Source organism: Trichomycterus rosablanca, chromosome 1, assembly GCF_030014385.1.
Source record: "Trichomycterus rosablanca isolate fTriRos1 chromosome 1, fTriRos1.hap1, whole genome shotgun sequence".
Taxonomy (NCBI): Eukaryota; Metazoa; Chordata; class Actinopteri; order Siluriformes; family Trichomycteridae; genus Trichomycterus; species Trichomycterus rosablanca.
In genome coordinates this window covers 21,909,707-21,935,725 of record NC_085988.1, presented here as the reverse complement: position 1 = coordinate 21,935,725, position 26,019 = coordinate 21,909,707, and the positions used below count along the sequence as shown (strand labels likewise).

Genomic DNA, 26,019 nt, shown 5'->3' with positions numbered 1-26,019 from the left:
ATGCATTTTCCCCCTTGTTCTTCCAATTCAGTGTAGCCAATTAGTCTTCCGCTGCTCAGGACCCCAATCCCATCCGAGGAGGGTATATTCGCCCGACACACGCTCCCTCAGACATATGCATAGTCCACCGACCCCTTCTTATTCGCCCATACCTTAATGCATTTGCATGTGAGGCCAGTCTCGCGCATGGAGAGTCAGGCACTAATCTCCATGCTCCTCCACTTCTGTACAGGTGCATGGGTCTACTAACCAGGGTCCTTACAGAGCATCAAAGACCCTTTTTAGTCCAGTCTTTTTCCACCCATCAGACTAGTCACTGCCAATTGTGCCTTCTTGTGGGCGCCCAGCCAGTTGGTAGGAAGCCTGAGATTCGAGCTCGGAGAGTTCAGAATCCCAGCGCTGCTGTGCTACCTGGGTGCCACACCCTTATTTTATTTTTAGTCTGAATAAAGTAGAAATTTGGCTTTGTGTGAATTTTCCAATCTCTGTCATCACATAGTCGTGCAAGCTCCAGAGAAAAAGTTGAAGCAGTTGGTTTAAATAGATTGAAATTAATAACTTGAACCACAGTCAGTTATTCATCCCAGTTTGCAGATGGAACTCTGACTTTTTGATGAATTGCAGATTGCACAGGTTTTAGAATTCCCCTGCAGAAGCGTACAGAGAGGATTTTAGTCAACTTGAGATATCTTTGTTGGAACACCACAGCACTAACACTGCATCATTCATTTGTGTTTGTCATACTGATGTGCCTTCATCGTACGCTTCTGCATCTAATGTATTTAGGACAGACTTGCTTTTAGCTCCCTTTATTCTCCACTGTAGGTTGAGACGCTGTCAGGACGATGATGAAGGCAAAGCAAGCTGCCCACACAACTTGACATCACATCGCCACACAGAGGCTGACCGGCTTTCCCTGTCAGTTTTGCATTGTGTGTTTTAGGAAACCTTGGGTGGGTGGTGAAGGGGGATGTACTACTTGGTGCACTTTGACACACCTCAGTCCCAGCAGGTGTGGGTTTGCTTTGATGCACTGGCTGCACTGCAGTTTCAAAGCAAGCGGTGGTGGAGGGGGTTTTCTTCTTTTCTTTCTAGGAGGGCTTGAAACCCGTCAGTTTCAATTCCAAGGTTATAAGCAGCGTTGAGGGTGCTTCAATTTCTGAGGAAAACAAAAACAAATTGTGTGGACCCCCAATTTGTAACATCATAGAAGGAAGACATATTTATATGCCTTATTTATAATAGTAGAACGGACAGTGGTAGCTTGGCAGTAAAGGTAATGGACTAATAATTGAAATATTGCTGGTTGCTGGTCCCATGTCTACCAATTTGCTGTTGACCCTTAAGTGAGGTCCTTAACCCTCAATTGCTTATGTTTTATTCAGTCATGAATGCTAGTCACTTTGGATAGTAAGCATATTAAATATATCATATTATAATATTTTATATTATAATATATTAAGGATATTAAATGCTATAAATGTTAACATTCTCGTCAACTGTGATACCTGTACATTTAAAAAGCTCCCACTCATCTACTGTCATTTAAGCATTCTTACAAAGCACACGTTTTAAAATTAAAACTGTATTTTCTGGATTTGTTTTAAAAGCATTGCTTTAGGTTCTTACAAGGAAGCAGCCTTATGTGCCAGTCTTATGCACCATTAGAGATGCCACTAACCTGGATGGAAGCTAAATTAGATTGAGACAAAGAGCATAGTGCAATCCTTTATACCAGCAGTCCCCAATCTTTTTTGCACCACGGACCTGTTTCATATAAGATATAATTTCACGGACTGGCTGGGGCAGGAAGATTTAAAATAGCATAACTGTGCTACTCACAAATTAGCTTTTATCACTGCAACAAGACGCTGCTCCAACCTAGTTGTGATTGGAGACAGTAACACCCATTAAAAAAAAGTAAGGTTTTCATTGCTGATGTACCGATCTCTAATTATTTATTCTTTCTGTGCGGCGCGGTAATAAATGACCCACGAACCGGTACCGGTCCCCGGCCCAGTGGTTGGGGACCACTGCTTTATACCAATTGAATCAGCTGCATACATCAGAAGAGGCGTGTGGTACCCTAAGATACAGAAGTGTTGCCAGACTACACAGGCAGAGCTGGAGATATCCAATTTGGGATGATGAAATTCAAAAAAAAAAAAAAATATATATATATATATATATATATATACAGTGTATCACAAAAGTGAGTACACCCCTCACATTTCTGCAGATATTTAAGTATATCTTTTCATGGGACAACACTGACAAAATGACACTTTGACACAATGAAAAGTAGTCTGTGTGCAGCTTATATAACAGTGTAAATTTATTCTTCCCTCAAAATAACTCAATATACAGCCATTAATGTCTAAACCACCGGCAACAAAAGTGAGTACACCCCTAAGAGACTACACCCCTAAATGTCCAAATTGAGCACTGCTTGTCATTTTCCCTCCAAAATGTCATGTGATTTGTTAGTGTTACTAGGTCTCAGGTGTGCATAGGGAGCAGTTGTGTTCAATTTAGTAGTACAGCTCTCACACTCTCTCATACTGGTCACTGAAAGTTCCAACATGGCACCTCATGGCAAAGAACTCTCTGAGGATCTTAAAAGACGAATTGTTGCGCTACATGAAGATGGCCAAGGCTACAAGAAGATTGCCAACACCCTGAAACTGAGCTGCAGCACAGTGGCCAAGATCATCCAGCGTTTTAAAAGAGCAGGGTCCACTCAGAACAGACCTCGCATTGGTCGTCCAAAGAAGCTGAGTGCACGTGCTCAGCGTCACATCCAACTGCTGTCTTTGAAAGATAGGCGCAGGAGTGCTGTCAGCATTGCTGCAGAGATTGAAAAGGTGGGGGGTCAGCCTGTCAGTGCTCAGACCATACGCCGCACACTACATCAAATTGGTCTGCATGGCTGTCACCCCAGAATGAAGCCTCTTCTGAAGTCTCTACACAAGAAAGCCCGCAAACAGTTTGCTGAAGACATGTCAACAAAGGACATGGATTACTGGAACCATGTCCTATGGTCTGATGAGACCAAGATTAATTTGTTTGGTTCAGATGGTCTCAAGCATGTGTGGCGGCAATCAAGTGAGAAGTACAAAGATAAGTGTGTCATGCCTACAGTCAAGCATGGTGGTGGGAATGCCATGGTCTGGGGCTGCATGAGTGCAGCAGGTGTTGGGGAGTTACATTTCATTGAGGGACACATGAACTCCAATATGTACTGTGAAATACTGAAGCAGAGCATGATCCCCTCCCTCCGGAAACTGGGTCGCAGGGCAGTGTTCCAGCATGATAATGACCCCAAACACACCTCTAAGACGACCACTGCTTTATTGAAGAAGCTGAGGGTAAAGGTGATGGACTGGCCAAGCATGTCTCCAGACCTAAACCCAATAGAACATCTTTGGGGCATCCTCAAGCGGAAGGTGGAGGAGCGCAAAGTCTCGAATATCCGCCAGCTCCGTGATGTCGTCATGGAGGAGTGGAAAAGCATTCCAGTGGCAACCTGTGAAGCTCTGGTAAACTCCATGCCCAGGAGAGTTAAGGCAGTTCTGGGAAATAATGGTGGCCACACAAAATATTGACACTTCAGGAACTTTCACTAAGGGGTGTACTCACTTTTGTTGCCGGTGGTTTAGACATTAATGGCTGTATATTGAGTTATTTTGAGGGAAGAATAAATTTACACTGTTATATAAGCTGCACACAGACTACTTTTCATTGTGTCAAAGTGTCATTTTGTCAGTGTTGTCCCATGAAAAGATATACTTAAATATCTGCAGAAATGTGAGGGGTGTACTCACTTTTGTGATACACTGTATATATATATATATATATATATATATATATATATAAAATGAATAATAAAACTGTAAACACAATGTTGCTCCATATAATATCCAGCAAAGACATTTACATTCACAGCATTTATCAGATGCTTTTATCCCCAAAAAATTTGATAAATTAATGGTTAAGGGCCTTGCTCAAAGGCCCAACAGTGGGACTTGAACTGGCAACCATAGGATTACTAGTACAGTACCTTAACCACTAAGCTACCACAGCACGCCACTGAGCTACCACTGCTCTAATAACTTTAATACTTAGTCTAGACAATGGTTACATAGAAACCACTACTGTATATATACTGTAGTAAAATTCACTGAGCCCTTTACATATTGTTAATTCCACAGCTTCTTCAACTGTCCACATTGTGTAGAATCCTCCTTAGCTTTTCTACATATAATTTATTACAAATAATTTACATTTTCTACATGTAGCTTTTTTTACATGTAGTCCTATTTTACATTTACATTTTACATTTTCACCATTTAGCAGACGCTTTTATCCAAAGCGACTTACACAATGAGCGGTACACGATGAGCAATTGAGGATTAAGGGCCTTGCTCAAGGACCCAACAGTGGCAACTTGGTGGTGGAGGGGCTTGAACCGGCAACCTTCTGTTTACTAGTCCAGTACCTTAACCACTGAGCTACCACTGGCCACATTTTAGCACTGAATGATTAAGTGGGTCGTCAATTATTTAAAGGAAGCAAGAAATTAAGTTGTACAAGTAATAATTTTTTCATCTGTATGTCAGTAAAAGCCTTTGTTTCTCTTGAGTCCTAAGAAATAGCACTAGGTAACCAAGGTAGCCATTATTGTGGCTTAGCTAGAGGCATTCCCAGTGCTTTTCAAATGGTAATGATTGATTGTTCCCCTTTTGGCTTTTGTATTGCCATTGCATTATGAAGACCTTCCAGGAGAAAAATGAAAGTTCCATAGACTGACTTAGCACCTGATTGGCTCCATGAAGAGTGATTTTTTTTCAATTCTTCGGATATTAATATAATCTCCTTGAATGTGAGGCAGCTCAGTCTTTCTGGGGTTTTAACTTGTGATGGGCTGACGTTCCTCATAATAAAATGACCAACAGACTTGACAAGATGGCAGCTGAAAGATCTTGGATCTGTCTCTGAGGGAGTAAGCTACAGAGCTGGGTTGTATCAGCTTAACAATAGTAAAAGAAGTCATGTGACCTAACCTAGAAAACAGATACAAAGGGGGAATGGTGATTGAAAAAGAAGAGAATCATTATTAAAGCAGGGAAGAGTTTGCATGAAGAAGATATGGATCTCGGGCGGCACGTTGGCTCGGTGGGTAGCACTTGCCTCACAGCAAGAAGGTCCTGGGTTTGATTCCCAGGCGGGGGAGTTTGCATGGTCTTCCCCGTGTCTGCGCGTGTTTCCTCTGGGAGCTCCGGTTTCCTCCCACAGAGCAAAAAACATGCAGTCAGGTTAATTGAAGATACTGAATTGCCCTATATGTGAATTGGTGTGTGTGTGTGTGTCTGCCCTGAGATGGACTGGCGCCACGTCCAGGGTGTTACTGTGTGCCTTGCGCCCATTGAAAAAAACTGGGATAGGCTCCAGCACCCCCCACCCCGTGACCCTGATTGGATAAGCGGATTAGAAAGTGAGTGAGTGAGATGTGGATCTCCTGTATGACACCGGTCATGATAATAATAATAATAAGGTAAACTTACATAGCGCCTTTAACCATGCTCAAGGACGCTTTACAACAACACAACAACAACACAACAACAACAACATGATAGACCCTTCAAGTTAGAAGAAACTTGCTGCTGTGTTAATCAAGTAATTCCAAAGCTGGATAGGTTGGTGGGTGGAATCTTGTGGTTAGCCATGTTGATAACTACCAGGAGGTCAAGAGAGATTCGTCAATATTTGGCAGCATGGAGCTTCTCAGTTCCTGTGGAGTGGACTGTCTCAAAGACAGACCTAAGAAATAGCCGATTATAGACAGCACATTCGAGAATCCTGGAGTGAAAAGAAATGTGATAGCTTGTCTATTGTGGGTTTCATGAGGATAAAATCAGCTGTTGGTGTCTTGAAAGCTGTAGAAACATCACCGGATGTCAAGAAGTGGTTTAGTGAATAATAGATATGAATGGTTTGGAAAGGTATCCAGCTGATTGGTGGTAAAATTGCCTGGCAAGAGAAGATCTCTCTTAAAAGCATGTTAGAGAGTTGAGGGTTGCACCTCTGAGTGCTTCTATCTAAAAATAGACCAAAAATGTTCTCTCAGTTGAACAAAGATCACAGGAAGCATCGATACTGCAGCAGAGGCTTTCTAATAAATAACAAAACCTACAGTACGTAGCCAGCGATGATGACATGTCAGCTGCCATGATTAAAGCTCCCAAAGTCCTGATCCCTCTCTGCTATTGTGTACCCCCTATATCTCTCCACTGGGTTCTGCTCCATTTCCCCTGCAGAAGTTATTAAGTGTCCCTGCTCATCCTCTAAGAAATCTGTTTTTTGAAGGAATACTTGGCCTGGTGGGATCCTTCTAGCATGGCTAGCGTCATCAGTCTTTCCCCCTCTGGGCCTGAGATATTGCAGTGTAGTTTTTCTGTCTGTGAAGGATATCAGTGACCGGTGACTTAGTGCCTGCCTGGTCTTTGTCCTGTCATCACCAGGACAGGCTGCATATGTTGACTTTCACCCACGGCTAAAAATGACCTCTCAGGCTAGCACTGCCTCCAATGTGTCTGCATTCTGCTTGCAGCAAGGGGAGCTGTGTCACTTAGTGTAGATGTTCAAAGCCTCTGTGTTTATCCCCCCTCACAACACACGTTTCAAACCCGCATTGTGAGTTAGTACAGACTACATTTTCTAGCATGTTTAGAATTTTCAGCAATAAATCAAGTAGCGTGCACTACCCAGCACTACCCAACTGATACTAGGCATATAAACAATATTAGCAGTACGAGTGCTTCACATGGTGCATGTATTTCTTCCAGTGTGAAGCTTTTTTTCATCACCTAAGGCTGTATTAGGCTCCAAATAAAGAAAAGGGCTCCTGCTTTGCCAAATAGGGAACTAACTTTGTTTTTCACCAATAGTAAATGTACTGTATGGTAAATAGAGTACAGTTTGAGACGCTGCCCTCCTGCGTGCCGTGTGATGCAGCATCTCTTATCCAAAAAAAGTTGTTTGTAAATAATTTATTTTAAATAACTGCATATACTGTGTAAAACAGTATTTTGGTTCTTGGCTTCGATTATTTTGCAGACTCTTTGATTATTCGTGATCATTTGGACTGATTAGCACTGTTCCCTCTGACAAGCATTGGTGTCACCACATATTACATCCTAGCTTCCTTCATGTCACTTCCAGTTAGGGTTGGGCGGTATGACGATATTACCGTATACCGCGGTATTTAAAAATGGTGACGGTATTCAAAAATGGTGACGGTATTTTTTAAATGTGAAGCGCCAAATTTCTGCTTCAGGTTTACCTTGAAAACTGAGACTTTAGGACATGCGCGCATCCACAGTAAGGGAGGGGTGGGAGGGGTAGGCGGTTGGAGCTCGCTGATTGGCTGTGGGGTGCTCACTGGTGATAACACAGAGTCGAGTGAAGAGCCACACTGGCTAGCGTTAGCTTTGAGCTAACAAGCAGTAACTGAAAAACGGCTCGTCCTTTAATTTTTCAAAATCAACATTTTTTATCAGTTCAACCGGAAATGAACACGAGCGCGTGCATGCGCGGACATGTACTTATTTACTAAATATATCTTCAGTGTAAATCGAGCACAAGTGTTGAGAAAAAGGAGCAAACAGTAATAATAACGTTACGCCCAATCCGCTGTTCTGACTCTTGTCTGCCATAGATTTTCCTGCCTATGTAAGAACTACTTTTTCCTAAATAAAAGCGCTATATTAAGAAAAAAGAACGTCTCACCTGTCGTGTAATGTGAATTATAAAATATATTGTCTGGCCCTTTAAGAAAGTTAAGCGCACTATAGGGCGTAGGGAGCGAGTGTGTAGGGAATAGATCGGATTTGTACCGTTTCCGTGCTCGAGTTTTGCACTGAGCTTGTGTGACATGTAAAGTAGCGTTCTCGTTAACCACTCAAATGTTTGGACTTTGAATTATTTTAACATTATTTTACATCACCGTCATCGCAGCATGAACATTTACATTCATATTTTTTGTTACGGTATAGAACTTAATTCTGGATTACAGGCATAACTAATCGTACACGTTCATACACTTTTAAGAAATATCTGTAACTCTAAACTAAGCAGTTAACTTTTGAAATATATTGAAGTGTGTAGCCTGCTATTATTCTGTTTTGTGTGGGCAGAGAGAGATTACAATGCCAAAATGTTATGTGTTAATGTTTGTGTTAAAGTGTAATTGATACACATGCATTTATACTTATGTGTATTTATTATAGATCAGACAAGATAAGCAATGTTTGACGTTCAGATTGTTAATTCTTTTTATAAAAAAATCATTGAAATATTGTAATTACACTCAAGTGTGTACACTGTAAAGTTTGTCCGCGACACCCCCCCCCCGCGGTAATACCATATACCGCGGTATTTCCTGAAGACGGTATGAAAATCGGCAATATCGCCCAACCCTACTTCCAGTCACTGTTAAAAAAAAACTGCAGCATAGCTAAAGGGCTAAAGCTAAAGGGCCTGGCATTAACAACCCTACATGGTCCATGTGTCTTTTTTTTTTCTATTTATTTATGCATTTTCTTACATTTTTCTCCCAATTTAGCGTAGTCAGGTTGTCTTCCGCTGCTGGGGATCCCTGATTGCATTTGAGGAAGGTATATTTCCTGCTCACGCCTCTTCTGATTTTGTGTCTTTAGTGGACCTTTTCTTTTTTCACCCATGCGCTCGGCACAGGCGCCTCTATCTGCTAATCAGGGTCTTTGCACAGAGTTAGAAGACCCCACCCACATAGTCCGGTCATCCCACCCTAGCAGACACGGTAGCCAATTAGTGTCTAATTGTGCCTGCTAGATGGTGCCGAGAGTTTCGAACCGAGGAGTTCAGAATCTGAGCACCTCCCAGCGGAGGGGTTCTGTGCATGACGTTTGCCAAATAAAGTGCTAAATTTGTTCCTCACCAATTTTAAATGTAATATTTTAGCAACTGTATAGTAAACAGTGCGGTCTGAGGCACTGCCCTCTAGCTTGCTGGGTGATGCAGCACCTCTTTGAAAAACGATACACTGCGTAAAATAGAACCTGTGTTTTGGTTCTTTGTTTTGATTATTTTGCAGACTTAATTATTTGTGCCTTAACCGTGCACTGTATTAGAAATTTGACCTCAGGCCCCTCTAAATTCACCCAACTTAATTTCACAGACCTCGTTTTCAAAAATCAGTTTTACAAGATTTTAAAGATTTTAAAGTACCACGTTTTATGGCAGTCATTAAATTACACTTATAAATTGAACAATATAACATGTAGAAGCTACAGGGGTTGGACAAAATAACTGAAACACCTGTCATTTTAGTGTGGGAGGTTTCATGGCTAAATTGGACCAGTCTGGTGGCCAATCTTCATTAATTGCACATTGCACCAGTAAGAGCAGAGTGTGAAGGTTTAATTAGCAGGGTAAGAGCACAGTTTTGCTCAAAATATTGCAATGCACACAACATTATGGGTGACATACCAGAGTTCAAAAGAGGACAAATTGTTGGTGCACGTCTTGCTGGCGCATCTGTGACCAAGACAGCAAGTCTTTGTGATGTATCAAGAGCCACGGTATCCAGGGTAATGTCAGCATACCACCAAGAAGGACAAACCACATCCAACAGGATTAACTGTGGACGCAAGAGGAAGCTGTCTGAAAGGGATGTTCGGGTGCTAACCCGGATTGTATCCAAAAAACATAAAACCACGGCTGCCCAAATCACGGCAGAATTAAATGTGCACCTCAACTCTCCTGTTTCCACCAGAACTGTCCGTCGGGAGCTCCACAGGGTCAATATACACGGCCGGGCTGCTATAGCCAAACCTTTGGTCACTCGTGCCAATGCCAAACGTCGGTTTCAATGGTGCAAGGAGCGCAAATCTTGGGCTGTGGACAATGTGAAACATGTATTGTTCTCTGATGAGTCCACCTTTACTGTTTTCCCCACATCCGGGAGAGTTACGGTGTGGTGAAGCCCCAAAGAAGCGTACCACCCAGACTGTTGCATGCCCAGAGTGAAGCATGGGGGTGGATCAGTGATGGTTTGGGCTGCCATATCATGGCATTCCCTTGGCCCAATACTTGTGCTAGATGGGCGCGTCACTGCCAAGGACTACCGAACCATTCTGGAGGACCATGTGCATCCAATGGCGGTGCCGTGTATCAGGATGACAATGCACCAATACACACAGCAAGACTGGTGAAAGATTGGTTTGATGAACATGAAAGTGAAGTTGAACATCTCCCATGGCCTGCACAGTCACCAGATCTAAATATTATTGAGCCACTTTGGGGTGTTTTGGAGAAGCGAGTCAGGAAACGTTTTCCTCCACCAGCATCACGTAGTGACCTGGCCACTATCCTGCAAGAAGAATGGCTTAAAATCCCTCTGACCACTGTGCAGGACTTGTATATGTCATCTCCAAGACGAATTGACGCTGTATTGGCCGCAAAAGGAGGCCCTACACCATACTAATAAATTATTGTGGTCTAAAAGCAGGTGTTTCAGTTATTTTGTCCAACCCCTGTACATTACACAGCACAGACTACCCTAATAATTAAATGTAAACCTAGAACATCCGGTGATTGTTTGAGGCTTCATGTTCGAAAATTCTCGTTCCTATTTTGACACGCCCTCTCTGTGAATCCACAGAATTGGTTGTGAGTTTTCCAAACTCGGTTAACTGAGTCATGTTTTTAAGCTGCTTTAGTCTTCAATATCTTGGACATTTTGACTAACCGATTGCTTAGTAAATTACTGTAGGATTGCTAGGACCGCCTCAAAGTCCAAATACATGAATGTGAACAAGTTCATAGGACTGTAAGTTTGTGTTCCATTATGGGCAATGGGCTGCTGCTGTAGTCACACTAAAACATTGATTCATTTATTCATTCATTTTTAGCAGCTCATTCATCATTTATACTCACCCACACATAGAGGCAATTAAGAGTGCTGAATTTTTCATCTGTTTTAATGAGGTGGGAGGAAAGCAAAGTTTAAGGAAGCCCACTTTTGAACACTGCCAGCATCACCTACTGACTCATTCACCACAGCGTCAAATTCTAACACATTAAAGTTTGATAACACCAGTCATACTTTTTTCAGCTATAAATATTAAGTTTCTGCACAAGAAGTAAAATCAAAAGAAAACGTAATTCTGGAATAGCAGAACCACAGCAGAAATACTTCAAAAATTGCTGCCCACTGGGAAAACCCTGTTTGAGCTATTTGAGCTCTTTGTGATCCTAGCAGGCTTCAAAGACTTCACATGGGGTCAAACCTGCTACCTTATGTTTTGAACAAGGACAATACACAACATGAAGGAAACCACAGGTAACCCTGGATTTCTAGCATACAATATAATTTACCTGCTGCTTCCCTGGTGACTGGTTTTGCATGACAGAGGAAACGCTAGGATGTTTTGTAGCTGGTTTCACTGCAACCCTGACGATGTTCTTTTGGATGGAAACTATGGTCGGTATCCTATGTGAGAGCATGAAAGGACAGGCATTGGAGCCTGGTATGTGTGTGTAAGTTTTGGAGTGACAGATACGCCACTCTCACCTCACACTCATGTTTGTCACTCCCCCCACTGTGCATTGGCTGTCATCACCTTCGAGTGAGCTGTCACATCCTTGCTTTAAAATAGCACTTGTTGTTTGTTTGTATGGACTCCTGGGGTGCTTCTCTGTGTGAGGTCTTTGTGTCCTGTAAATCATACACCTCCAGCTATGTGGTCATTTGGACTGATTAGCGCTATGTCCATTGACGGGCATCAACATCACCACATGTTACGTCCTAGCCTCCTTCATGTCATTTCCAGTCACTTTTTAAAGAGACAGCAAAACAGCTAGAGCATGAAGGGTGCTGCATTTACAACCCCAATCAAAAAAGTTGGGACATTTTGAAATATGCAAGAGTTTGAACCCAAGATATTTCATGTCTTGTCTGGTCAACTTCATTTCATTTGTTAATATACATACATTCCTGCATTTCAGGCCTGCAACACATTCCAAACAAGTTGGCACAGTAAAGCATTTACCACTTTGTAATGTTGCCTGTCCTTCCTACAACACGTTTTTGAAAAGACGTTTTAAATGTTTTAAAATTCTCCACACATTCTCTCTTGGGGACAGGTCAGGACTGCAGGCAGGCCAGTGCAGTACCTGTACCCTCTTGTTCTTTATTGTCTTGTTAAAAGATGCATGGACAGGTCTAGAATTGGGAGGAATTTGCTTAAATTGTTTAATAATATTATGCACTGTAGAGGGAGAAATATGCAAATCCCTTTTAATCCTTCTTTGAGGTACATTGTTTTTAAACATTTCAGTAATTTTTTCACACATTTGTTGGCAAACTGTTGATTAACTGCCCATCTTTGCTCATCAAAGTCTCAGCCGTTTGTGGATACTGCTTTTGTCCCAAATTATGTTTAATATATTTTTTTTACCTCATTACAGTAGACCCTTGACTTACGGATTTCATTGGTTCCAAAGGGCTGTTCTTAAGTCAAAATGTTTGTTAGTTAAACCTATTTTTACCATAAGAAATAATGTAAATAGCCGCTCAGGTGGCGCAGCGGTAAAAAGACACGCTGCAACCAGAGCTGGATCGTTTCGAATCCAGCTCTGCCTTACCGGTTCGAGGCTGGGCGGCTGTATGAGCAACGATTGGCCGGTTGCTCAGTTGGGGGGTGGGACAAAGAACCGGATGTGGGTCTCTCTCTGTCAGAATGCGATTACGACCTGTGCCGACTGATTAGAGGCGCCTGCACGAGATGAAGAAGAGTGCCCTTAGGGTGTGTCTCTCCGCCTGCAACGCTAGGTGGCGCCAAACTCATCAATGTGCGGGTGGCAAAAATGCATCCGGCTGCTGCTCATGTTTCGGAGGGGATATGGGTTAGCTACGATCTCCTCGGTCGTGGCAGGGTTCGGCATAGACAGAGAGGAAGCACGATGCAAATTGGATGCGCTAAAGGGGGAGAAAAAAACAAAAAAAAACAACAAAAAAAACCAATAATGTAAATAGAATTAATCCGTCCGTGCCAGACCTCCCAACCTAACCTTTCTAATGTCTTAAATGGTCTTTTTTGTTATAAATACAAGTGTATTATCCCTTAATCTTAAATTATAGAATAGACATTACTGTAATAAACAATAATAAACAACAATACACAGTAGTACTGTACATAAAACACACATCACATTTCAGTACAGTACGTGTGCTGTACTATACACCATAATACATTTCCTTCTTTTTTTATAAAATGTATCTACCAGAAACAACAATAACTCTCATATTTCTCTATTATTTCCTTCATTATTTCAACAGTGTTGTATTTTGTAATAGCACGAAAGAAAGAATACTTTACTCAGCGATTTCCTTCTTCTCTCTCACTCACTGTCCCCTCTGTCTGATACACAGTGACAGCTACTGGCAGAAGTAATTATACAACAACAAAAAGTAATAGATTATAGGGGTGTAACGATATACTCTGCTCACGATTCGATTTTCTCAAGATTTTTTTTTTTGAAGTGTAAACAGTGCAAAACAATGCACATTTTCTTGTACATTTTTTAAAGAAAAAAAAAACTTCAGTCCCTTGCAATTAAAGGTAATTACCAAGAACAGAGTACTTTACTGTAACCTAACAGGTTTACCAAATTTAAGTTACTTATTGCCATCTTAAATTGAAAATCAAAGTAATCAAACAAGCTCATTGAGCTGAGCTGTCTTTAAACAAATTTTCTTTGTTGCTTGAACTAATGTATTAACAAATTACATGTAAAATGAATTACTAATGTAAAAAAAAACATTGTATCAAATGTTTATTATTTAAATGGCTTTATTTATATACTCAACATGGAACAGAGTGCTACAACAATAAATTATAAAATACAAAAACAAAGACCCATCTCAATTAGACCAAAAGGTCTGATTGTGTATATTACTTGTAAATTTGCATCTAGAGTGAAAGAACACATCAACAAAGCATCACTCAATAAAAAATATAAATGAAAATGTGCAAAAGAAAAAGCATCCTGTTTCTCCTTTCTGTTATGATCTGCCCTGTTTTGGAAAAGATTCTCATTGAGGGGACAGATGTTGCTACAATACACAGTGACATGTATAAGATGTGGGTCTCAGTGGGTCTGAACTTCTCTGTTAAAGTGGTTCCTCGTGTCCAAACTTTACTGTTTCCTGTCACTCATTTTCCTCACCTTTCCAGCGTGTAATGTCTGGCTACGTAAAGCGCAATGTTTTACGATGTAAAACTTCATCAAGCGCTCTCTTTCTTTCTCTCTCTCTCTCTCTCTCTCTCTCTCTCCCTCCTGTTCATGTGCACGCTGTCCGTGTGTGTGTATGTAACCCTGCCCCTCCTGCTCAGTGTAAACACACAAATGTCACCACGCATCTTGACCAATCACGTGCGGCTTTAACGAAAAAAAAACCCGAAAAAAAAAACGAATCGGCTCCGGATCCTGCCGTTCATTTTAAAGAGCCGACTCTTAGAGCCGGATTGTTCGCCACCGACCCATCACTAATAAATTACAGAATGCACGTGCACTCGTACAATCGCGCAGATGTCCACGATGCACATCGCTACATTTTTGCATCGCGATGCATCATGAAACGATGTATCGTTACACCCCTAATAGATTTACTTTTTTAGATTACATTTTCTCACCACTACAATTTTTCTGCACATTCTTTGAGGCCATTTTAATATTGAATTTTACAAAATATAAAGAAAACATCGAAAAAGCACCGTCCGCTTTCCGCTCATTGTATATACATACAGTGTATCACAAAAGTGAGTACACCCCTCACATTTCTGCAAATATTTCATTATATCTTTTCATGGGACAACACTATAGACATGAAACTTGGATATAACTTAGAGTAGTCAGTGTACAGCTTGTATAGCAGTGTAGATTTACTGTCTTCTGAAAATAACTCAACACACAGCCATTAATGTCTAAATGGCTGGCAACATAAGTGAGTACACCCCACAGTGAACGTGTCCAAATTGTGCCCTAATGTGTCGTTGTCCCTCCCTGGTGTCATGTGTCAAGGTCCCAGGTGTAAATGGGGAGCAGGGCTTTTAAATTTGGTGTTTTGGGTACAATTCTCTCATACTGGCCACTGGATATTCAACATGGCACCTCATGGCAAAGAACTCTCTGAGGATGTGAGAAATAGAATTGTTGCTCTCCACAAAGATGGCCTGGGCTATAAGAAGATTGCTAAAACCCTGAAACTGAGCTACAGCATGGTGGCCAAGGTCATACAGCGGTTTTCCAGGACAGGTTCCACTCGGAACAGGCTTCGCCAGGGTCGACCAAAGAAGTTGAGTCCACGTGTTCGGCGTCATATCCAGAGGTTGGCTTTAAAAAATAGACACATGAGTGCTGCCAGCATTGCTGCAGAGGTTGAAGACGTGGGAGGTCAGCCTGTCAGTGCTCAGACCATACGCCGCACACTGCATCAACTCGGTCTGCATGGTCGTCATCCCAGAAGGAAGCTGACGCACAAGAAAGCCAGCAAACAGTTTGCTGAAGACAAGCAGTCCAAGAACATGGATTACTGGAATGCCCTGTGGTCTGACGAGACCAAGATAAACTTGTTTGGCTCAGATGGTGTCCAGCATGTGTGGCGGCGCCCTGGTGAGAAGTACCAAGACAACTGTATCTTGCCTACAGTCAAGCATGGTGGTGGTAGCATCATGGTCTTGGGCTGCATGAGTGTTGCTGGCACTGGGGAGCTGCAGTTCATTGAGGGAAACATGAATTCCAACATGTACTGTGACATTCTGAAACAGAGCATGATCCCCTCCCTTCGAAAACTGGGCCTCATGGCAGTTTTCCAACAGGATAACGACCCCAAACACAGCCTCCAAGATGACAACTGCCTTGCTGAGGAAGCTGAAGGTGAAGGTGATGGACTAAATCCAATTGAGCACCTGTGGCGCATCCTCAAGTGGAAGGTGGAGGAGTTCAAGGTGTCTAACATCCACCAGCTCCGTGATGTCATCATGGAGGAGTGGAAGAGGATTCCAGTAGCAACCTGTGCAGCTCTGGTGAATTCCATGCCCAGGAGGGTTAAGGCATTGCTGGATAATAATGGTGGTCAAACAAAATATTGACACTTTGGGCACAATTTGGACATGTTCACTGTGGGGTGTACTCACTTATGTTGCCAGCCATTTAGACATTAATGGCTGTGTGTTGAGTTATTTTCAGAAGACAGTAAATCTACACTGCTATACAAGTTGTACACTGACTACTCTAAGTTATATCCAAGTTTTATTTCTATAGTGTTGTCCCATGAAAAGATATAATAAAATATTTGCAGAAATGTGAGGGGTGTACTCACTTTTGTGATACACTGTATATTAACAAATTAAATAAGTTAAGCAGACAAAGCATGAAATATCTCAGGTCCATACTGTCTACAATCAAATAAAAGTCAAAGTAAATGTAAGGAACCCTGCATTTTTAATGTGCATTTTGCATACTCTCCAAACTTCTTCTGATTTGGGTTTGCAAAAGAAGCAATGACAAGGCAAGATTTAATCGCTAAGCTGTTTATAAAAATTGCTGTTGCTTTTCTCCATTATCACCCAAGGAGCCCCAGACAAAATGTTGGGCCTGCTATGCCTTGCCAAGTATGATTTTGGAGTGTTATGGTGAAACAAATCCCCTGCTGGCTTATAGAAAGCTCTCAGAAATGAAAGCGTTCATTTGTGTACTCATTCTTATCAGGCTGTGCTGTCAAACAAGAACCCATGCTGATAGCGCTTATAAACATGGAGCACAAACTTATAGAAGTTGAAGGGGTTTTTGTAGCCTTTTATGAAGATCCTATCTAGAATGTGCAAAATTACATTCAGGGCTTGACAATGTTGAATTTTTAGTTCACCAAAGGCAAACACTTCTGTACTGACATGCAACATAAGGTCAAAAGTATGTGGACACTGGTGTTTATTTTTGTGCTCAAGTATTTCAGACACATCTGTTAACAGGTGTGCCCCTGTGTATGGAGTAAGACATGGTTTGACGAATTCGGTGTAAAGAAATTCCAGTGATCTGCACTAACCCTATTAAACACCTTTGCAATGAATTGGAACGTTGATTACGAGCCAGGTCTTCTAGTTCAAAATCAGTGCTTTGGGGGCCTCAGTGAGCCCAGAGGGGAGTTCCATTGCATTCTAGTGAGAAGAGGGAAGTGTTGGGACAGGAAAATCAATAGGCTATTGGCATACGATCTCTTGTGATGTCACATAAATCTATTTTAAACTACTAAGCCTACGCTGGGTCTTTGAGATAGAACATATACTTGATTAAACTTCTAAAGTGCTATAATCAACTATTAATGATTCCAATTTAGTTGATGATGCAGATCCCGCTGAAGTAGACCCAGGTGAGGAAGCGCCCACCAACAGTTCACCAGAAGGAAACCCACAACATCAACCAAAGTCAGAAAATACCAAGAAATTCACCATCATTATGGATTCATTGAATTTCCCATGAGCAAGAATACACTACCTTTTGTCTTCTTGATAAGAGTAAGAATAATATCCCAGAATTGTTTTTTTTTAACAAAGAGGGTCTAGGAAGAAAAAGGTGACTTACCGCTGACTTACGGTACAGATGCAAACCAAATGTTTTAAACCAAATGTTTTCAACCAAATGTGCACAGACACATTTTAAATTTGTGTGGAAGAAATTTCCAAAAGAATGAAGGTTGTTATAGGTGCAAAGCTTGGCCAAGTACATATTGGAATGGCCTGTCCAGTAAGGGCATGCTTAGGTGTCCACATACATTTGGTTGTATAGTGTAAAAGCAAAGCCATTGCCACTTTAATAAAGTTCGAAGTTCCGTTTCTGCCATCAGTGCCCCTGTCACTACATTGCAGTTCAATTCCAGCTCTTAATACACATATAACCAATCAGAGCATGAATTCCACCAGCAGGATCATGGTAAATGGGCAGTGGTAACTTGACTAGTAATCATAAGTCAACCACCATCAAGTGCCATTCTTGGGCCCTTGAGCAAGGTCCTTAATTGGGTAAAACCATCTGCTAAATTCTGCAAATGTAAATCCATTTTTACATTTACAGCATTTAGCAAACACCTTGAGGGTAAGTCACAATTGAGGGTTATGGGCCCTTTCTCAGGGGTCCAACAGTGGCAACTTGGTTAGGGGTAGGGCTTGAATCAGCAACCTTCTGATTTCTAGTCCAGTACCTTAACTGCTAAGCCACCACTGCCATCGCCACTGTAATTATTGAGAACACAATGAATACCATTGTGGTCAATCTACCACTAGATTCTGACCACTAATGCCATCGTAGCCATTAGACCTTAGTTCTCCTCACTAGTCACTGTAATTGATCAAGTCCTACTACAGTCAAGTTGCCATTCTTGGGCCCCTGAGAAAGGCCCTTATCCCTTAATTGTTTAAATTATATTTAGTTGTTATTGTAAGTCTCTTAAAAAGCATCTGCTAAATGCTTCGAATGTAAATTAAACCAATCTGATCACAGTCTCACTTCTAATATTCTTACTTCTAAGATTGCTCCTTAAACTCCTTAAACTGACTGTCTTACACTTACAGTATTTAGTGGATATCTTTGTCCAAAATAACTTTTAGCTACATACAGTGCAAGCAGTTGAGGGTCAAGGGCCTTTTCTTAGGGGGCCAACAGTGGCAACTTGTTGGTGGAGGAACATGAATTAACCTTCTGATTACTAGTCCAGTACCTTAACAGCTAAACCACCACTGCCCACTGTCCCAAATTACGTTTTCCCAATGCCATTGTAATTACTGAAACCACATTGCCAGTCCTGAATACCATTGTGGTCAATCAGACACAAGTTCTGACCATCAGATGCCTTTATCCAAAATTACTTACAATTTTAGCTACATACAATGCAAGCAATTGAGGGTTAAGAGCCGTTTCTTAGGGGTCCAACAGTGGCAACTTGGTGGTGGTGGGGCTTGAATCCACAAACTTCTGATTACTAGTCCAATACCTTAACCACTAAGCCACCACTGCCCCTTGTCCCAAATTACATTTTGCCAATGCCACTGTAATTACTGAGACCATAATGCTTATTCTCAATTCCATTGTGGTAAGTTGACCAAGAGGTCTGACCACTAATGCCATCATAGACATTAGACCTACTACCAAACCCTACTACAGTCAAGTTGCCAGTCTTGGGCACCTGAGCAAGGTCCTTAACCCTCAATTGTTTAAATTGTATTTAGTCGTAATTGTATGTCATCTGTAAATGTAAATAAAACCAATCGGACCAAAGTTTTACTTCTAATCAGAATGCAACTCCCTAAACTTACATTGTGCAAGCAACTGAGGGCCTTTTTCCAAAAGTATCCAACAGTGGCAACTTGGTAGTCGTAGGGCTTGAATCAGCAACCTCCTGATTACTAGTCCAATACCTTAACCACTAAGCCACAACTGCCTCTTGTACTACATTACATGTTCCCAATGCTACTGTAATTACTGAGACCACAATGCTTATCTTCAATACAATTGTGGTCAGTTGAACAAGAGTTCTGACCACTAATGCCACCCTCGCCATTGGACTGCAGTTCTCCTCAGCTAGTCAGTGTAATTGATCAAACTGCGTTTTCTGCTTACATTGACCCACAATGCACCCTTACAATGAGAATGTAACCAATCAGAATTGGAACATATTCCCTGCCTTTAGCATCATTACAACATTCAAATCCAGGTCTCTGCTTCTAGTTCCATGAAACCAGAGTTCCAGCATCTCTGTAACTTGTAGGATCACAGTTCCTGCCTCCAGTTCCACTGTAACAAACCACAGTGCATTTCCTGCCCTTAAAGCAGCTGTTACAATTCAAATGCACGTCACAGTTCTCACCTCAAATATCGCGAAAAAGTGGCACCTGTGTTTACTTCTTATGTATATTTATCACATAGCCTGAAGACACTTAGCTCAGCTATAGATCTTTGGTTTCAGCTTTATTTAGGGTGTGCTTAATGCTATTCAGTATCGTTTCGCTTATATAGTTGTTACCTGTGTCAGCAGAAATGAACATCGTGTGAACAAATCTCATTTTAGCAGAATCTAACCTTTCCAGTTATCACACCCGTCGTCTGTACAGTCAAGCTCTCGGGCTTCATCATATTAATAGGTGAAGTGTTGGCATTTGGTCGGCGCTCGGCAAAGCTGCGGCTGTGTTTACCACCCAGCGTTGCGTTAGGAGACAAGAGGCAACGCTTTATAATGTCGGCTCTTTTCCTTAGACAGGAGCTGACCTCAGCTGAAGTACCAGGTAGGCAAGGGGCTTCATCATTAAGAGAGATGTTGCAATAAACAGGAATTAGGATAATCTAGCTGATGATGGATGGAGCGTGTTAGTGAGAGTGTGTGGGTTTGGGGGCGGGGCTACGCAGACTATTTTCAGCAGCTGGATGAGAGCCAGTGCATGTGTGGTGTGAATCCATTGTGGACAGCCAGTTCCACATGAACTGCATGTTTCACCCCCATGTACTGCAAGGTGTATTGTTACTAATTACACCAAACCAGCAGATTTATTCACACCTATCTAGAGTGTGCAAAATTCACATTTAGGGCTTAACACTGTTGAATTATTAGTTTACTATAACCCCAAAAGTATGTGGACACCAATCCAGACACCCCCCTTTATTTTTGAGCACAGATGTTTCTGCATTTTTTCACCGAATATTCAGTACACATTCTGAGCAATTGAGAGTTAATGGCCTTGCTCAAGGGTTCAACAGCAGCAACCTGGCACTGGTGGGGCTTGAACCAGTGACCTTTTGATTACTAATCCAGCGCCTTAATTGCTTGGCTACAACTGTCCGTGTCAACTGTAGGCTTTTGGGTGCCACCAGGGTAAATGACGCTAGCCCACTTCCAATAGAAATACAACCCCAAATCAAAAAAAGTTGGGGCAACATGGAAAATGCAAATAATAAAAGAACACAGTTTGCAGACAGGATGAACCTGAGATATTTCATGTTTTATCCACTCAACTTTATTTTATTTATTAATAAACATCCATTCCTGCATTTCAGACCAAAATTCCTGCACATTCCAAAAAAGTTGAGACAGTAAAGCATTTACCACTTTGTAATGTTGCTATTCCTTTTCACCACACTTAAAAGACGTTTTGGCACTGAGGATACCAAGTGATTTAGTGTTTCAGCTTTTACTGAGACACTGAGACAGCCCCATACCATGACAGACCCTGACTTTTGGACTTGTTGCTAAAACAGTCTGGATGGTTCGTTTCGTCTTTGGTTTGGAGCACACGGTGTCCACCTGGAGTGCTGATTCATCAGTACACATTTCCACTGTGTGATGATCCATCGACGCCGCTTCTGGACATGGTTAACATAAGGCTTCTTTTTTGCACAGTAAAGTTTTAAGTGGCATTTGTGCATGTAACTCTGTATTGTAGTGCTTGACAAAAGTTACCAAAGTAATCCCTCACCATGTGGTTAAATCAGCTATATAGGACAAAGCAGTTGATGAAAAGGAAATGAAAAAAGTGCGTATTCGCAATTTTGCATACTTCTGCCACAGCTGGTTGCAGTGCTGTCAAACCAAAGTGTTTTTCCTGCTGTCAAGCTGATTAAAGCTCTTTAAAACTTAAACCAGGTGAAAAACTGCAGACAGAGCCTAACTCTGCACTGCTCCAGTCTCTCAAGACTACAGACAGAATCCACTGGCTTAGTGTACTACAGCACATTCATCTCATTAAGCCAGTATTACAACAGGATGAGTTGTGTAACTATTCTACCAGTTTCAGACACTCAGCCTTGGGCTATACTCCAAAGCTCCCAGCACGTGCTGTGTTTCATCGATTACTCTCCACCAGCCTGCCTGGTGGTCCCAGCTCATTCTGTTTATCCGAATCCAGATAGAGGGTTTGAGTTTGATTAGGGCAGTACAGGTTCAGACTTCGGTAAATGGACATATACAAGTGAAATAAAATGTACTTGTAAAACAGTCTTTGGCTTATTGTGCATGGAGTATAATTACCTGCTTCAGATATTATTATGTTATGGGATGTTTTGATGTGTATAAAATAATAATAAATTAAATGATCATCCATACAGACATAATTGGCTATGTCTAACATGGGGGGGTGGTTTGCCAAAGCCATGCGATAGATTGAAGCTCTGTCCGGGTTATTCATGCCTTATGCTCAGTGTTTTTCACTGGAAACCCACTAAAATAAAATGATAATAAATAAATACAACAATAATAATAACTGAATAATTACTTTTAATTAATAAATACTATAGATAAACCTAAATAAACTATATGTCATAAGTATGTGGACATCCCTACCAATTATTGTGTTTAGGCATTTAAGTCACACCCCTTTCTAACTGGTGTATAAAATCAATTACATAAAGTACAATTTTGCGAATCTCAGCTCTGCCATCCGGCTTGGCTGGGCGGCCGCATGAACAACGATTGGCGCCTGCGCAGAGTTGGGAAATAATGCTGTTCAGGGTGTGGCTCTCTGTGCACAAGGCTGATCCGCATATGAACTCGCCTCCTCATGCAGGTTAAAAGAGGCAGTCGGTACTGCTCACGTGTGAAGGGGGTGTGTGTCAGTTGCAAAGCTCCTCAGTCAGCAGTGGAGGGTTGTATCGGTAGAGGTGAAGCGTAACGCAATCAGGGTAATTGGATACGAATAGTTAGGGGACAAAAATTAGGGGGGGGAATCGGAGAAAAATAGAAAAAAAAAATAAAATTTTGCAGCCAGCTTTGTAGCAACAGTCTGGAAGAGGCTCCAAGTGCCCTAAGGAGCAAGTGCCCTTTTTGGCGTGGAGGAATTCCAGTGGCCCACACAGAGCCCTGACCTCATTTGCGAGACAGGCCATCTTTTCAACATTAGTGACTGACCATACAAAAGGTGTTTGACTGAATAGGTGCCACTTTCTACATACACACTTGAAAATCTTTAAAAAATAATAGCTTGTCCAAAAGAGTGAAGGCTATTATGGCTACAAATGGGGGACCAACTCTATATTAGTGCCCATGGATTCAGATTCAGCTCATAACTAGGTATCCACATACTTCTGGCTATATTGTGCTACTCTGTTAACAAATAACCCTAACAGCAATCAAGAAGCTTTCTTTGTCCTGGTCAGGGTTGTTTCTGGTCTGGTTCCACCAAGAAACACTGAGCGCAAGGCAGGAATACCCTGGACTGGGCCTCTATCCATGGCAAGGCTTTAGCCATCCCAGCCACAGACACCTGACTGGTCAATAGCACCTCTTCGAACCCAGAAGCGGTGATGGGCTAGTGTAATAGATCGCCAATCAGTAGAGAATCTCTACATGTAAACCATACATATAAATGCCCTGTTCTCTCTGTTTCAGACCTGCCACCTCCAGCCACGCGAGAAAGACCCCCGGGCTGTAAGACAGTGTTTGTTGGTGGTCTCCCTGAGAACGCCACCGAGCAGATCATATCCGAGGTTTTCGAGCAGTGCGGTGCTATCAGTGCCATCCGCAAGAGCAAGAAGAACTTCTGTCATATCCGCTTCATTGAGGAACACACAGTGGACAAAGCCCTCTTCTTGTCAGGTACACATTTGCTGTTATTTTTCATGTCTGATCTAGAGCGGAGTGTAACAATATTTTGCACGTTGGCACAGCTGGTAGAGCTAATGCCAACATGACATACAGTATTACAAACATTCTGAATGTAGTCATATGACTAGGCATTTGTGTACATGTGACCTAATTTACAAAATTTTAGAAGCAGCATTTTTTTTCTAGAGGTATATTCCAACCCACTTAACAATTCTGATGCTTAAATAACATAGTTTAACCTTGAGTTCCTTCTTCTAGCCTAGTCATAGTATAACTGAGTTCCTTTCTCTAGCCTAGCCATAGTATAACCTTGAGATTTGTCATCTAGCCTAGACACAGTATAACCTTGAGCTCCTTCTTCTAGCCTAGTAGCCTAGCCTAAGATCCTTTTTCTAGCCATAGTATAACCTTGAGGTTCTTCTTCTGGCCTAGTCATAGTGTAACCTTAAGTTCCTTTTTCTAGTCTAGCCATAGTCTAACCTTGAGTTCCTTTTTCTAGCCTAGCCACAGTATAACACTAAGATCTTTGTACCGTGTCATTGCCTAGCCATTGTATAATCTTAGTCATTGTCTTTGTTATAGTCAAAGCATTGCCATTTTTGTTCTAGTCATGCCCTGTTCATGTTTTGGTCCCGGTTTACCCATAGTGTCTTGTCCCCTGCGTCCTTGTTAGCCATTAGCTTAGCTTTATCTAAGGAATTAGCATTCTTGGTTTAGTCCAGTTTAGGGTTTAAAAAGTTTAGGGATTTTAAGTAATACCAAGTGTTTCTAAGCCATTGTTACCATTTTGCATTGGTGTAGCTATTAGCCTTGCACTACCATAGTCTTAGCCTTTGGTCTGTGGTTTTATTTTTCAATTAATTTCGCAAATGTCTCTGCACATGTGTCCTGTTTAATAATTCGTCTTAGACAGTCAGACACAACAGTTACACATTTTGACCCCATTTAAGAAAACAAAATAATTAGGGATGTCCCGATCACGTTTTTTTTGTTCCTGATCATTATTTTTGATCCCGATCCGATACCGAGCCTCAAACCGATACTTGTATTTTCTAGATATTGTCTAGATAAGAACTAGATAATACTGTTCACACAGTGCACACTTGAAGTACTTTACAGTTATTCAAATTAATCCAATGTACATGTTTAACAACTGAATAGCTCTGCAGTGCTGTAGGAAAAAATTTGCCTGCATCCAAGCTATTGCTTAATGTTCTTTTATTTTAACAAAATAAAAGTAAACAAACTTAGTGCAGCATTGTAGTAGTTAAACTAGAACACTCAAAATAAAGTGAAGGTTCTTTTTGAGGAAAATCAGCATCTCTGCCGTGTAAGTGAACAGCCGGTTCCTCTTCTCAACATGTAATAATAAACTCGCTGTATTCGACTGAGTGTTTATTTTTTAGGTGCCGTATCAAATTGGTAGTAATTGTAGATCGTTTGGTTAAATGATATCTGGTTTGTTTCTTATGAGCCACCGTACTTGTATGCATGTTGTAACTGTAACAAACTTTTCTGTGGTTGTATTGTGACAATGGTTTGATGGACGTTTCTACGCGAAGTGAGTGTGTTTTGACCCTTTGGGGCTTCCATAGTGCATGGAATAGCGTGATTGGCTAACGCGATGACTCTAGCTGTCCACTATTCGGTACCGTAACAGAAGAAGTTAATAAAGTGTTCTGCTCCCGACAATTTGTGAATATACCGTGTATTTATTTCTTTATTAAGCGAGTGCATCACTACAACTCTCGGTTACATAACTAAGCCAATCAGAGTGCTTGATACTGAGATGTCATTCAGTCTTGTAACACGTAAACTCATAAAAGCTGTATGTTATGGTCCTGAAGTTTTCATACTCGGATTAAAAGTTATTGTTTTGTAAACTGGAGTGACCCTTGACTCACACCATATAAATAGTAACATTTTCACTTTCCAATTTAAAGTATTTCCACACAGCGGACATGCTGACGTAAAACAAAAGATCGGCTTAGGATCGACCTTAGTAAAGCCGATACCGATCAGTTAAAAAATGCCTTGATCGGCCTTGACATCTCTAAAAATAATGGACTATAAGTTAAGAAATTATTGTAATGAGATATATTATATTAGAATTTTAACTTTTAAATAGTTATAGAAGGCACCATGTGACCTCTCCATTACTATACAAAATATCATTGAGCTGTTTAATTAACTGATTCAATTAATTTCAGTCAACGTTTTCTGTTTGATTTAAAGCATATTTGAAACAAATGCAATCAATTACATCATCATAAAAAATTTATCACGAAACAATGTTTTCATGTTAGTACTAAAATTGCACCTTGGCTTTAGCT

The 26,019-nt window shown here is 41.3% G+C and overlaps 1 protein-coding gene across 3 annotated transcripts in view; it reads left to right on the top strand.

Annotated features, from left to right (window-relative positions):
- Positions 1–26,019, top strand: part of enox2 (ecto-NOX disulfide-thiol exchanger 2) — a 616,994-nt gene that overhangs the window by 470,448 nt on the left and 120,527 nt on the right. For all 3 annotated transcript variants that reach the window (XM_062990318.1, XM_062990353.1, XM_062990367.1), the window contains one exon: positions 23,471–23,677. In XM_062990318.1, the coding sequence (XP_062846388.1) occupies positions 23,471–23,677 (207 nt within the window). The remainder of the gene's footprint in view (positions 1–23,470; positions 23,678–26,019) is intronic.